The 13,295-nt window shown below is 31.1% G+C and overlaps 1 protein-coding gene across 1 annotated transcript; it reads right to left on the bottom strand.

Moving 5' to 3' along the window:
* Positions 1-3,901: 3,901 nt before the first annotated feature.
* LOC129889191 (thermospermine synthase ACAULIS5-like) lies at positions 3,902-10,004 on the bottom strand. Its single transcript, XM_055964388.1, has 10 exons — positions 9,708-10,004; positions 6,782-6,848; positions 6,583-6,677; positions 6,260-6,362; positions 5,402-5,490; positions 4,967-5,123; positions 4,759-4,834; positions 4,567-4,625; positions 4,335-4,471; positions 3,902-4,220 (listed from the first exon to the last, which is right to left on the bottom strand). The coding sequence occupies exons 1-10, from the start codon at positions 9,875-9,877 to the stop codon at positions 4,142-4,144; spliced, it is 1,032 nt and encodes a 343-aa protein (XP_055820363.1). The 5' UTR covers positions 9,878-10,004; the 3' UTR covers positions 3,902-4,141.
* Positions 10,005-13,295: the final 3,291 nt, after the last annotated feature.

Genomic DNA, 13,295 nt, shown 5'->3' with positions numbered 1-13,295 from the left:
TTAGAAGTGTAAGTATCCATAAGTTCAAGTTATGATCATGGTTTTCAAGGAGCTATTCTTATGTTATGATTTCATGATGTTCGATTGGTTGATTTACCTTTCCTAATAACTATGTTTTATGTATTTCATTGGGATTAACTTAGCACTAAGCGAACTTTATAATGGGATTCCACGAGAAAACCTTAGTAGCAACCATTAGTTCCTAAACTACGTACCACCGTAGATTTTTCTTTACAGCTTAGCTAGTCGATCCACATATAGCTCATGTTATGTTATATTTATGATATGGAGTTTACCTTGTTAAATAGCCTCTCTCTTCTCAATGTGGAAGTTACATCGGATTCTATGTTATTGCTTATATGGTCTTACATGTCGGTTAAGGTTAATTTCTCACATATGTATATGTTATGTTCTAAAAGCTTTATGATAATGTTTTACGATACATTGACCATATGATATTTCTCAAGTGTTTTCAAGTTTTACTCATATTTTAAGATAGTGGTCATGCATCATATGTTCATATTAGCTATGTCCGATTATCATTATTCATGCATGCTTCTCACATACTTAGTGTATTCCATATACTAATGCATACCTTTTGCCTACATTGTTCATAATATAGGGTCAGATGATCATCACACACACTCCACTCATGGCTAGAGTTTCGTGATACTTTTCCTCTTTGTAGTGAGTACTCATGATTCAAAGATGAGATATCTACTATTTTTAGTTCTCTTATGACTTTTATCTTTCACTTGGGTTAGCTAGGAGCATGTCCTATGCCCATTCCATAGTAGTAGTAGAGGCATATTAGATATTATGGATTCTATGTTGTCTTATTTCTACTAAAGTTTTAGTTTGATTCCTCTTTATCGAGACATCTATGTTTAGACCTTTATTCCTCTTTTATGATGCTTCTTGTTGATGTCTTTTAATCACCTTATGTATGTGATGTATCTTAAGAGGGTTGATTGGAGTCCCTTAGGGTTTAGATCTTCGTGTCATGCCTAGGTCCTAGCTTGGGTCATGACAGAGAAGTTTAGAGACTCAAAATCTTTAAGTGTGCCAGATGAAAGGCTTCCACGGTCCGTAGAAGGGTCTACGGTCCATAGAAGATTCCATGGACCAAAGTTCTGCATACCCCCTCAGATCCCTTCCTACGACCTAGGCCTACGATCCATAGAAGGGTCTATAGACAATAGGAGGTTCCATAGACCCAAGCTCCTAAAATTTTAGTGATTCCCCTACCTCAAGCTAGTGTCTACGAGAGGGCTCCTACAGCCGGTAGAAGCTTCCACGGACCGTAGTAGATATCCGTAGACGATTCTTTTAGCTTTTAATAAAGGGTATTTTATCTTTTCCCATTCTTTCTAAGTAAAAAAAATTGATATTTTGGGACTAAATTGAGTCTTATATCAGTATCATACGACCTATTTTCCTCTCATAATCACTTCTAAGAGTTAGATAAAAGGATTCAAGAGGAGAAAAGGCTAGGGTTCAACCATTTTCTTCTAGTTCATCATGTTTCGCCATGAACACCGTTCTTCCAGATATGTCAGGCTACTTAGAGTGTTGAACTAAGTTTTTCCTCACACCCTACATCTAAATTCAGCCAGAAGGTTAGCCTAGGGTTCTAACCCAAGTTTCTTTGAGTTCTTGAATAGAGATTTCATCCGTTCTATTGAATTTTGAGCATTATTATTATTGAATATATATTTCTTCATATGGAAATTCTGATTTTCATGGATTATAGTTCATGATTATTCCTCACACAAACCCCACATTAATTAAGAAGTTAAATAGTTGCATTGCTTAAATTATGCATGATTTTCAAAATTTGAATCCAAAGCATTATGCATTACTTTATCTTGAAAATGAGTTCGAGAAATACGAGTGATTTTTAAATGCATTTACTAAGATTGAGAAGGTATGTTTATTTTAAAATAAAAGTATAATGAGTTTGACAAAGAGATGAGTCAGACCGAGCTAAGTTCAACGAGACTTAAAAAGAAGTATTTTGAGTATTTCACTCACACTAATATATGAGCATTAATGCATATTTTTGGGAGTAGTATCGAGCACCGATTTAGGTAAGAGTTTAGACAACTCAAACCCTACAAACTACATAGCAAGCGTAAGATAGGATACCGTTGATTCGGGCGACTCCTCATTTCAGTCCCTGATAAGGACTTTTATATAGATCCATGAGTTGAGTTTCCGTCCCTTATCCTAGAAAGTTAATGGACGGCTCTGGAAATGTGAGAAGTATGTTGTATCATCACGAGACTTATAATGATGGTTTTCGGTTAGAGAAACTCTCCAAAAAGAGAAAATACTACTTTTATCTTAGCTGCATTTATTGGCTTATTTTTATTGTAAAGCCTTGATATTTCTTTATAACTTGCATGCTTACATTCATATTCAATTGAGTTACTTTTTAGTATTTCTTTCATGGGTACAACATCCAGTTCGGTTGTTCATTCATTCAGCCATTTTACATACCATACACTCTATGTACTGACGTCTTTCGACGCTGCATCATTTTATGATGAGGTATTAGAGATCGTCAACAAAAACTTCATTGAAGGTCATACTTCTCTAGCTTTTGGTGAGACCTCCTTGTTTTACGAGAAACTCCTTTCCAGTTTATTTATTTCATTACTAGTAGTTCTTTTGAGGTAGCTGTGGGCCTGTCTGTGCCTATCTACAGTTATTTAGAGACTTCATAGATAGAGTAGCGAGTCAGTACAATATTTCAGTAGCATGTTTTAAATAATGACTTTACTTATATTCAGAGTATTATTAAGAGTTTACTTCTTTGTATTTAAAGTGATCACTACTTTTAAACTTTTGTTATCAAGTTAAGTCTTCACCTTAGTAGTTAGCCAGGCCAAGGATTTATTTGGGACCAACAATAATTTTCGAGTGCTGATTACGCCTAGAGTATAGACTCGGGGTGTAACAGTGACATAAGCTGAGTTGAATTTTCAATTCCTCGTATATGATTGTCTTAATTTGTTAAGATCAGAAGTTATATCTGAATCAGTCTGATCTTTTCTTTCGGTTGTGATCCCTGATATTTAGTTAAGCATGTGCTGTTACTTGTTATTTAACTAGTGAGTATCATTATGTATGTCTCTGATTAATAAAAAAAATGATTAAAACGTGGAGGCAAGCATTGGTAGGACCAACCCTCGTCATCACTTTTGTATAGGATCAGTCGACAATGTTTGTTGAGCACACATGTTTCTCATACTCACTCTACACTTACTGTCTTTTGTGTATAGGTTCTGTTACAATCTCTAGTGGTGATCGAGTCATATCTGAGCATTGAGGAGATGAATGGAGATGTGAGCTGCTTGTCTGTTGCGCAATTTTTGTCTTCCTTTATTGCTACACAACTTTGATATATATTAGATTTGTATACATTTTTAGTCGCTCTCGTACATGTGACACTGGTCATGAGAGGTGTACGTCGGTTTTTCGCTTATTTTGCTATTGATCATAGTTAAAAAATGATTTCATATTTTGCCTAACTTCTAATTTATAATTATTCAAAATGAATTGAAAAATGTTTAAAGTTCACCTATGGGGAAAGGATTTGTGTCATCTCAATTAGTTAAAATTTTGCATAGTGACAGATCTTTACGCAGAAAGATTGTTTTTTCTTTGAATAATCATTGCATCATATGCTACCATAAAATCTAGCAGGACATTTTTCATATGGATATTTGCTTGTAGTAGAAAGTGAGCATCAATCATCATTATAACCACATACCAAAAATTGATTTGATATTTTGTATTGTTACAATTATTTTCTTTGTTTCTACTGTTCTATTATTATTGTAATAAATTGTGAAAGGGGTGTAGGGGTTGTTGTAATTAAACACAATAAGGAGTATTGTGATAGAAAATGATTTTTCTTCTTTTCAAGTCTTCCCATTACATGAAATGATGAAATAGTAAATATAGTCATTGGACAATCAGAAGAAGCCTAAGCCTATGCTGCTGACCAAATCAAAAGCTACTAAACAATAAATATCTTGAAGCGAACACTTAATGTTTCAACACCCCACCCCTATTACTTCATATTCTTTTGTTGCCCAAACATTTGGCTGTACAGTTCCCCCACCAGAAAACCTTAATTTCTGTATGCCAATCCATGCCCATGAATGAACCTTGCATCATCTTCAGTGTACACATGAATCTCATTCTTCAGCCTGTTATCATCAAAGTATAACAGTTTTTTTTAGTTAAACGAAAAAAAAAATTAATGCTGGAATGAGAGAGGCTCTTGTTGATCAAACCAAGAAGAAATTGTTAATGGAGCTTACGTTTTGGCAACAGTCTTGTTCAAGATGGTGGAAGAAAAGAATGAAGCACCATTAAGATATAACAATTCTCCTTCAATTCTTTCTGCTATTTTCTTGTCCAGTTTTCCAGCATCAAGACAAAATGGTTTGTCAGAAGCCTGCAATTGGTAGCAAATTTTTTATAACTATTGGTATGCCAATATTGAATCAATTTCTTAATTACTTTGGAGTAAATCAAATAATTAGTACTAACCATAACCCATCCCCAAGTATCAGCAAATGAGGGTACATGAGCTGTATATGCCAGCACATCTGCTTCAACATAACAAGTTATGTAAGAAAATATTGTCAAGTTTTTTGATTTATAATTCTTTCGACGTCAGTTAACTATGGAAACCACAAGTTGTTAAACAAACGGGATTGCTGTAACTACTTGAAGACTTACATTTGAAAACCTGCTTGGTTGTGTTGTAAATAGATGAGAAAACTTCCTTGTGTGTAAAAACCCCTGCTGGTCCAGCCTGTTGATAGACTAGCAGGTTAGACAATGCCTAAAGATATATATAAATATATATATGAATATAACATTTCTGGCTCAGTTGATATGAGTCAATATATTATAAATGTGAGAATAATGAAGAATGAGAGCTAACCTGAGTAACGAAGATGCCAGTGTCATTAAGCTTAGGTTTAAGGATATTTTCGTAAAAAGATTTGGTATATAGTTGGTTACAAGGTCCTCCTTCAACTGGATCAGCTAAATCCCCAACTATTATATCAAACTTTTCTTGCCTCTGCTCTAGTTCAGTTCTTCATTCATGCAAAATCAAACCAGTAACTCAAAAACATAGGATAAAGCCAAGACTTGCGATGATTTACCTTAGCCCAATTAGGCCTTGATTATGTCATGGATCTGGATTATGGACTTTCTACAGTGAGTTTACGATCGGTGCACCTTATAGACTTGTTTATTGTCTTCGGCTCAAATTATGTATAAATAATTGAAAAGATCCATCTTTGACTTACATCCTACTTGTAGGGGAATACATTTTACTCATTAGGATTGAAAAGAAAGAAAGAATCCTTACTTGGCATCGTTAATGACCAAGTTAAGCTTCTTGTTAAGAAAAGCCTCATAGTTTGCTGTTAAATGCTTCTTGCAGAAATCAACAACCACCTGTAACAAAGTAAATATAATTTTAATAAGAATTTCTATTAAACAGTCGACAGTAAATTAAAAAGGAATATACTACTACTCTTTTGATTTGAAGATAAGTTATGATGGAATTAGTTATGATCAAATAATTAGTTATCTGAGTATTATTTCTTAGTAAATATTTGATTTGTTGTATTAAAAATAACATACATAGCATGATTTCAAGGATTAAATTGTTTGTTTAAAAAAATAAAATTCATAAGTGTAATTGATGTGAAAAGTGATGTATAAAAAAAGTTTGAGGGATATTTTATGTCATTTTAACTATTTTATCATGAGATAAGTTATTCCAAGATTATTATTCTACCAAGGAATAATTTATTATAGTACTAATTATTAATCCTTAAATAAATAATTCCAAATTTTATAACCAAAAAATGATTAAGAGGTAATAAAAATTCATTCATAAATTATCTTCTTTCATCCATCCTACCAAATGAGTAGTTAGTTTACAATAAAGTAATCATCTGTCGATATGTCCTTATAGATTACAGTAATATTTTTTGATGGGACAAAAACAGGAGTTTGGATTAGACAAGCCACACCAGAAAAAAAGATTAGGCCTTTATTGTAATTTTGTATAAGACAAAACTATAGTTTGTTTAACAGGTTTATTAGTAACACTACTTCTTTGACTACTTTTCCTTGCCCTCTGATAGAAAAAAAAGTTCTGTTATTTACCAAAAGAATAAAGAAGATAAAGTTTGATTCAGCTTTGTAAGTAATTTACCTGATCAATGTCACACATGACAACTTTCTCCATAGATTTGTGTCTGAGTGCTTCCCTCGCTGCTGACCCTTCACCACCTCCCATTATGAACACATTTTTGGGGCTGCAAAATACATCATTATTAGTATACATAATTATACGAATAGTCACTTTTTTGGTTAATTATGAAGCCTGCAGGTAGTTGCAGCTAATTCAAATATACTAATTTTTAGTATAATTGTAGCTAGCTAATTGTACTCAAATTAAAGGGTATATAATTTTATAAGAATAAAGATTAGCAATGCTTATATATATCCATAAGGAATGATTAATTAAATACTCACTTTGGGTGACATAAGAGAGCTGGATGAATAAGACATTCATGATATATAAATTCATCCACTTCTGCACTCTGCATCTTCCCATCTATCACCAATATCTACAATGCATGCATATATTTTAATAACAACAATATTATATATTTAAGTAGAGGTCAACCTCTTCTTATTTTTCTTCCAATTAATAAAAATTATTTGTATCAACCTTCCCGAAATGCTTCGTGTCCAAAAGAGCAATATCTTGGTACTCGCTTGTTCCTTTATGCAGCACACTTGTAAAAACAAGAAAGACAAAATTAATTAGTCATTCAATTCCAAGCCATTATCCAAATCTTAAAATAAGCACTCCCTCCGTCTCATTTATTTTTTTTTTCATTTTGCCTTTAAAATTAATTTTTAAGAATATAAATATTGTAAAGTTTCAAAAAGATTTCTCCATTGTTAATCGTAGTACCGCTGGATAAGCCATATAAATAGAAGAGTTAAAGGATAAATTAGTAAATATACCCTTTTTATTTATGATTTCTTATGGATTGTGTAAAGACGAAAGTGGACAAGTAATATAGAATAAAGAGAATACTTGTTAATTTACAAAATCGAACGAATTACTTAATGAAATTCATGTTGCCTTTAAGATTAATTATTTTGAATGATTAAACAATATTGATTATTTTGCATAAATATTGTAAAGTTAAAAAGAAAATCTCTATTGTTAATCTTTTTCATGTACACATTTAGCAAAAAAGAGTGCATTAATTTTTGAATAAAACACATAGATGGAGTGCATTAAAAAGAATTAAAGAGAAAATTAGTAAAAATATTTTTTGTTTATAATTTTTTAATGAACGTGTAAAAATAAAATAGACGAATAATATAAGACGTTGAAGGAAGTAGTTAATAAATAAGTTTGACAAGTGTGGAAATGTTTTAAATTATTTCTTTTCGAGTGACGTGGAAATTACACTTGAAAATTAAATCATATGATAAAATCTTTGAGATAAATTATGGTCCCACTCCATTCGTTGCGTATTAATTACTTGTCTATGTATTTTTTGCATGTCTCTTAAAAAATTATAAGCAAATAATATATATTCTTACTAATTTATCTCTTAAATCTTTTTAATACGATAATTAATATACTCTGTTGACTAAACGTGTTCATAAGAAAATTACAATAGTAATAGATTAACGATGATTGAACTTTACAACATGTATGCAGGTGATTAATATTATTTATACTTTCAAAAAAGGATTAGTTTTAAAGGCAAAATAAAAAAAATTATTTTAATTTTGTAAATTGATAAATAATTTGTGACATATATATTTAGTAATAAGGGCAACGAATGAGACATGTAAGTAATGATTACGAGGAACTAAGAATTACTTCCTCAGTTCATTTTTATTTATTCATACTAGAAATATATTATATATTTCACTTTTTATGTTTCAAGTTTACACGTCACTTTTAGCATATATTAAAAGAAAAACGTAATATATATTTTTAATAATTACCCTTAGTTCTACTTGATTATTTCCCAAGTCATTTTTCAAAATCTATATTTAAAATAATAAGATACTCATATTAATTTCTTGACAAATATGCGAAGCCTAAATTAAACAAATAAAACAACCCTGAGGGATTACATCTGTTAATTGGATACGAACATCATTACTAGATATTTACTACACCTGAGTCTTATCTTCTCATAATGGCGTTTGAAGGTAGAAAGTCGTCAATTTCATAAATCATAGTCCTTTAGTTTCAATTTATTTATTTAATTTTTATTTGATATGGAGTTTTAAAAAATGAAGGAAATATTTGAATTTTTTGATCTTAAATTAAAGATGTGTAAAAAGTATTAAAATATGTTTTAATCCTATAGTATATTTAAACATGTCACGTGAAAATTTTGAATTAAATAATTAACAGAAAAAGAATTAGAATTTTTTCCAGAAATAAATTTTAAAAACAGATTAAAAAATAAATTGAAACAAACAGAGTAATTAAGATGAAAACTCTAGAAAGAAAAATGTCTTTCTAATGAATTAGAGAATTCGAGTGCCATTTTTATAAGAAAGAATTTAAGCTTTTTCCGATGATGTTTTAATTTTTTTTTATAATCCTAGTGTATAGGATCATCTCAATAAAATTGGGATGGATTTGATAAGTTGATGTAATGATATTGAATAGTATTGACTTATTTTTGTGCTTGAAATTAAAAAAAGACGCCAAAAAGGCAAAATTGATCTTTTTGTAACCAAATACTAATAGATTTTGCAGAATGTAAAAGACAAGACTGTTGGGAATTTTAAAATATTCAATAGTAAAAGAACAAAAATAGCGAAAGAGAACGAAAAAGATAAATATAAAAGTAATAATATGATTTCACTTTAATCGATAAGATTTAATGAGAACAAATTAGATAGTCACGCAGAGAATACTACAATATAATTACTTTAAAACTATTTCATTTCTCCTTTGGAATTTAATAGTACATGAGATTTGTTTTAACAATATAAAGATAAAATATATCTTTATGAAAAATGGATCCCCAAGGCATTATATTATAAGTAGCCTCCTTGTGCAGTCAGCCGTGCCGATGTAATACAATCGCGACTCCAACAAATTATTCATTTAAAATTTCATGTTTATCTGACTCATTTTAATGTAAATATTTATATATTTGGTGTTTGTGTAATCTAATTATATATAAATAACTTCTAGATCGTCAAATAAACATAAGAACAATAGGAAAAGAACCCCCATCCCCAGCCCACCCAAACCCTTCCAATTCAAATCATATTCTCCATGGTAGGCAAGTCATGTTGATTATATGACTCCTGGAAATAACGTTGATATATCATGTGTAAGAATATGTAAGAAATAGAAGGAAACACAAACAAAAGAAAACATGGTTTATAGAACCCTCCAAAAATCTACGCAAAAGTTAATATGATATAATTATGTATGACAACAAAAAAGGTACATCAGAAGAAGATAAACAATTTTAAAAAATGTTAACGTCTTTCATAACATCCCAAACGTTTTATCAGAGTGTATATATATAGAGTTTATTTTCTATACACAGGACGTAACAATCTGAAGGGAGATTGACAAATAATATATATACCTGTTCAAAGCAAAAGACCACTTGAGATCAACATCAATCTCTTCTTCAAACCAAGAACCATCATGAATAGTGGGAAGATTTTCAGTTTCCTCTATAGTTATGTTCTTTTTTGGTTCATAGCAAAAACCATTATTATCACAAGAAAAAAACAACAAAGCTTCACTACCCATGTTACTCTAAACACTTAAAATTAAGAAGAAGAGAGATGGATGGAGAAGAATATCAGTTGTTTTTAGATCTAATAAGTAAAGAAACGATTGGGAGGAAGGACAGATAAAACGAGTTTTGTGTGAGGGGTGATAAAAGATGCTAAGCGTGACTACCCTTTTATAGTTAAATCCTACCTGTACCTGACACAGTGTCTTTTTTTTGAGAAAATAAAATAAAATGCAGAATCCCTCTTTTAATTTTTAAAAAGGAAGAATCTAGTTTTATTTAATAGTTATTCCCTTTCAACAAAATGGATATGAGCAACAGTGAGGACAATTGACAACAGACCTAACAAGTAACGATTGTAATTAAACAAGGACTAGAGGCAGCTGCGGGCATGCCACAAAAAAACAGGAGTACTAGTGATTGACTTAGCTTGTTAATCATAATTCATATATATATGATTAACATTTTTCACTTTAGAACCTATATGTCTTCCTTGAGATTTCTAGTAGAATATCTTTTGTTACTACAAAGAAAAAATGGATAATTCATAACCATAGAATGATGAATTTTAGAAATGATTACGCGCATATTGAATTAAAATAACAATACTATTAAAATTGATCCACATTTTAAAATCTTTTGTAAATTGGCTCACAGTTCAATCGAATGTGCCAAGAAAAAAAAGAACAAAAGTCAAATCGTTGCCTTGATCTGAAATATTCAAATATGTGTTTTTCTGTTTTGGGAGTAGATGACTTCAGGTGATTTCATTTGAGAAACAAATTTGGGAAAAAAGTAATATATAAGTAGTTGTTTTGGTTTGAGGAGTCCGAATTTGTTGAAGAGTGTTGTTTTAAAGTTGAATTATGTTGTTATTGATTGATTTAAGGCTGAAAACGTGAACGGGAAGCAAAATTTCATAGGCAGATTGTTAAACTTAAAGCTTCAAAGTTTGAAAAGGGAGTTGTGCACATAAGCTTCATTTTGAATGGGTATTGCTTGTTGGGAAATACGAACTAACACAAAAATATATATAGTCAAAAATAGTAGAAATTAATTGAGGATAAAAAGAATGACATTAAAAATTTTACGTAATATAGTAAGAAATTTTACACTAGGTAGTACCGAATACAATACTCAAAAATAACTACTACACACTCAAAAGAATAACATTTTTTTGATCTCCTACCTTACTAAAATTGTAATGATCATATCCGATCTCCACATTGGATCAAGATCCTTTTAGTAACTATTAGGAGTGGTTTGACCCAAATATATTTTAAGTTCTTTAATTTGAAATTATTGTGCGATATCAAGTTTTGATAATCTTTTAAATTTTTTAAAAATAGAAAGTATAGCCACGCTAGTTCTTACCTAATGGAAATTTAATTTTATACAGGTATAGATAGTACTTAATTAGACAGCAGGAAAAAAAATGGGGTATGGTTGACCACTAGTACAAGTGTTGGCGTGTGGGCGATTTTGATGATATATGTTGTTGGCATAGGCACAAGGCATGCGCATTATATTCCAGAAATTATGTAGGATTAGTTAGAAAAATAAGAAATACTCCAATTGTTTGCGCATGACTATTTATGAGGCCCCACTTTAGTACATGCGGGCGACGTAGATGACATGATGCTTTTAGGACAGGTCAATGCCCCATGCGGTGCGGGGAAACTTTGTTCTTCCCACTATATCTTCAACTTCTGTTTTTATTATTTTTAAAGGTTCATTTGCTGGACAAGATTAAATATATCAAAAATTAGTTTCTAGCCAGAATATTTTAGGAAAAGTGTTAGAAATACATAATGTTATGATTGTCCATTAGACAACTTTATCATAAGCTTGAAATCAAACAAGCAATTTGTAAATAGCCTAATTAAGCAGACAGTTTGCAAGTAGCTTTTTAAAAAATCATGCAGTAACTTTGTTAAGTTTGCAATAGAGCAAACAAGTTGCAATAAATAGCTCAATCAAACATGTTGCAAATAGCTCAAGAAGGTAGCTTGCATGCTGCTTCTGAAAAGCTTTTCAACAATTTTTTTTTACATATATAAATAGAAAGTTAAATAATTAGTTCATTTGTACATCAATTTGAAGAAAAATAAAAATCCCTCTCCCATTATGACTTGTTATATCTCTTGTTGTTTTGATATTTTATTAAATCATAACACATTATTAGTACGAGACTCTATTATATTGAACAAATATTTTAAAAGGAAAGAAGCAAAATTGTTTAAAGCTAATATATATAGAGAGAGAGACGTCAAACAGTGAGTTTATCATTCTAAAATCAATTTCGAATAAGTATCATGTTTTATTCTGATGGTTTGTTGATAAAGTACTAAGAAGAATTTTTCTTCTCTTTGTTCTTGGTCATGCTTTTAAGATATATATAAAAGGTAGAAGCCATGTTGCTTTACCAGAATCGAGACATCACCTTTTGCGGGAGTAGTATAGATAGATATGATGTTTACTGACTTAAGGAATTCCCTGATCCGTAAAACGAGTTGGAGGCGGATCAGAACATTCCATTTCATAAGTGTCGAGGCCAAAATATATGGCAAGTTATTAGCATGATACATACTCCGCACCACACGACATAAATTATAGAATCTTATTATCTATATCAATTGTGTTTATGTATAAATAGCACATATATGTTACACTCATTATTCATGACAAGCGTCATTTGGTGGTTATCCATGTACGGATATTAAAACAGTTGTGGTCTGAAGGTATAGTGACATATGACATATTTACTAGGTAGAATTTTATTTTGAAATAAGAGAGAAGGAAGAATGGAAGAATGACAAAAATAAAACAAGCGAGGAGGGAGGAGGGAGAATAATGACTAGCATGTTGGTTTATGTTTTTAATTAATGAATTCAATATTTGTTAATTTCTTTATATAAATGCAAACTTGTAGGCAGATGTGATCAGGTATTGGTGATCGAGGTCGAGATAGCAACAGTAGTAAATCAAGAAAGAGTAGTAAGAAATCAGCTAGGAGGCCTATAGATCCTAACGATGCTTCTACTCTCCTTTCATCGGCTCTTTAAATGCACTTTTCTCCGGTGCCTTATGTCCCTGGTAGAGCTTGACATCCAACATATTATCAGGATACACCATTCACTACTCCTCAGATGTACTCTGCTCCAGTACCTTCAGTGCCTCCATTCACTGTTCCTTAGGCCCATTCTAATTTTATGACTAAAAAAAATTATGCATTCACCACAGGGCTATGCTTTTGTCACGATCCAAGACTACCTCCTAGACGTGACATGATGAATAGAATATCGAGAGACTCTAAACGAACCGCTTAACATAGCATGACATTAAGACAACAACATAATCGTTGAAGAGGAATATAAGTCTCAAAAGCTCCACTCAACATAATACCTAAAAATCTGAGTACAAGGCCATAAT

This window comes from Solanum dulcamara, chromosome 5 (assembly GCF_947179165.1).
Source record: "Solanum dulcamara chromosome 5, daSolDulc1.2, whole genome shotgun sequence".
Lineage (NCBI taxonomy): Eukaryota > Viridiplantae > Streptophyta > Magnoliopsida > Solanales > Solanaceae > Solanum > Solanum dulcamara.
The sequence above is the reverse complement of the archived record's forward strand: the minus strand, read 5'-3'. Positions and strand labels throughout refer to the sequence as shown.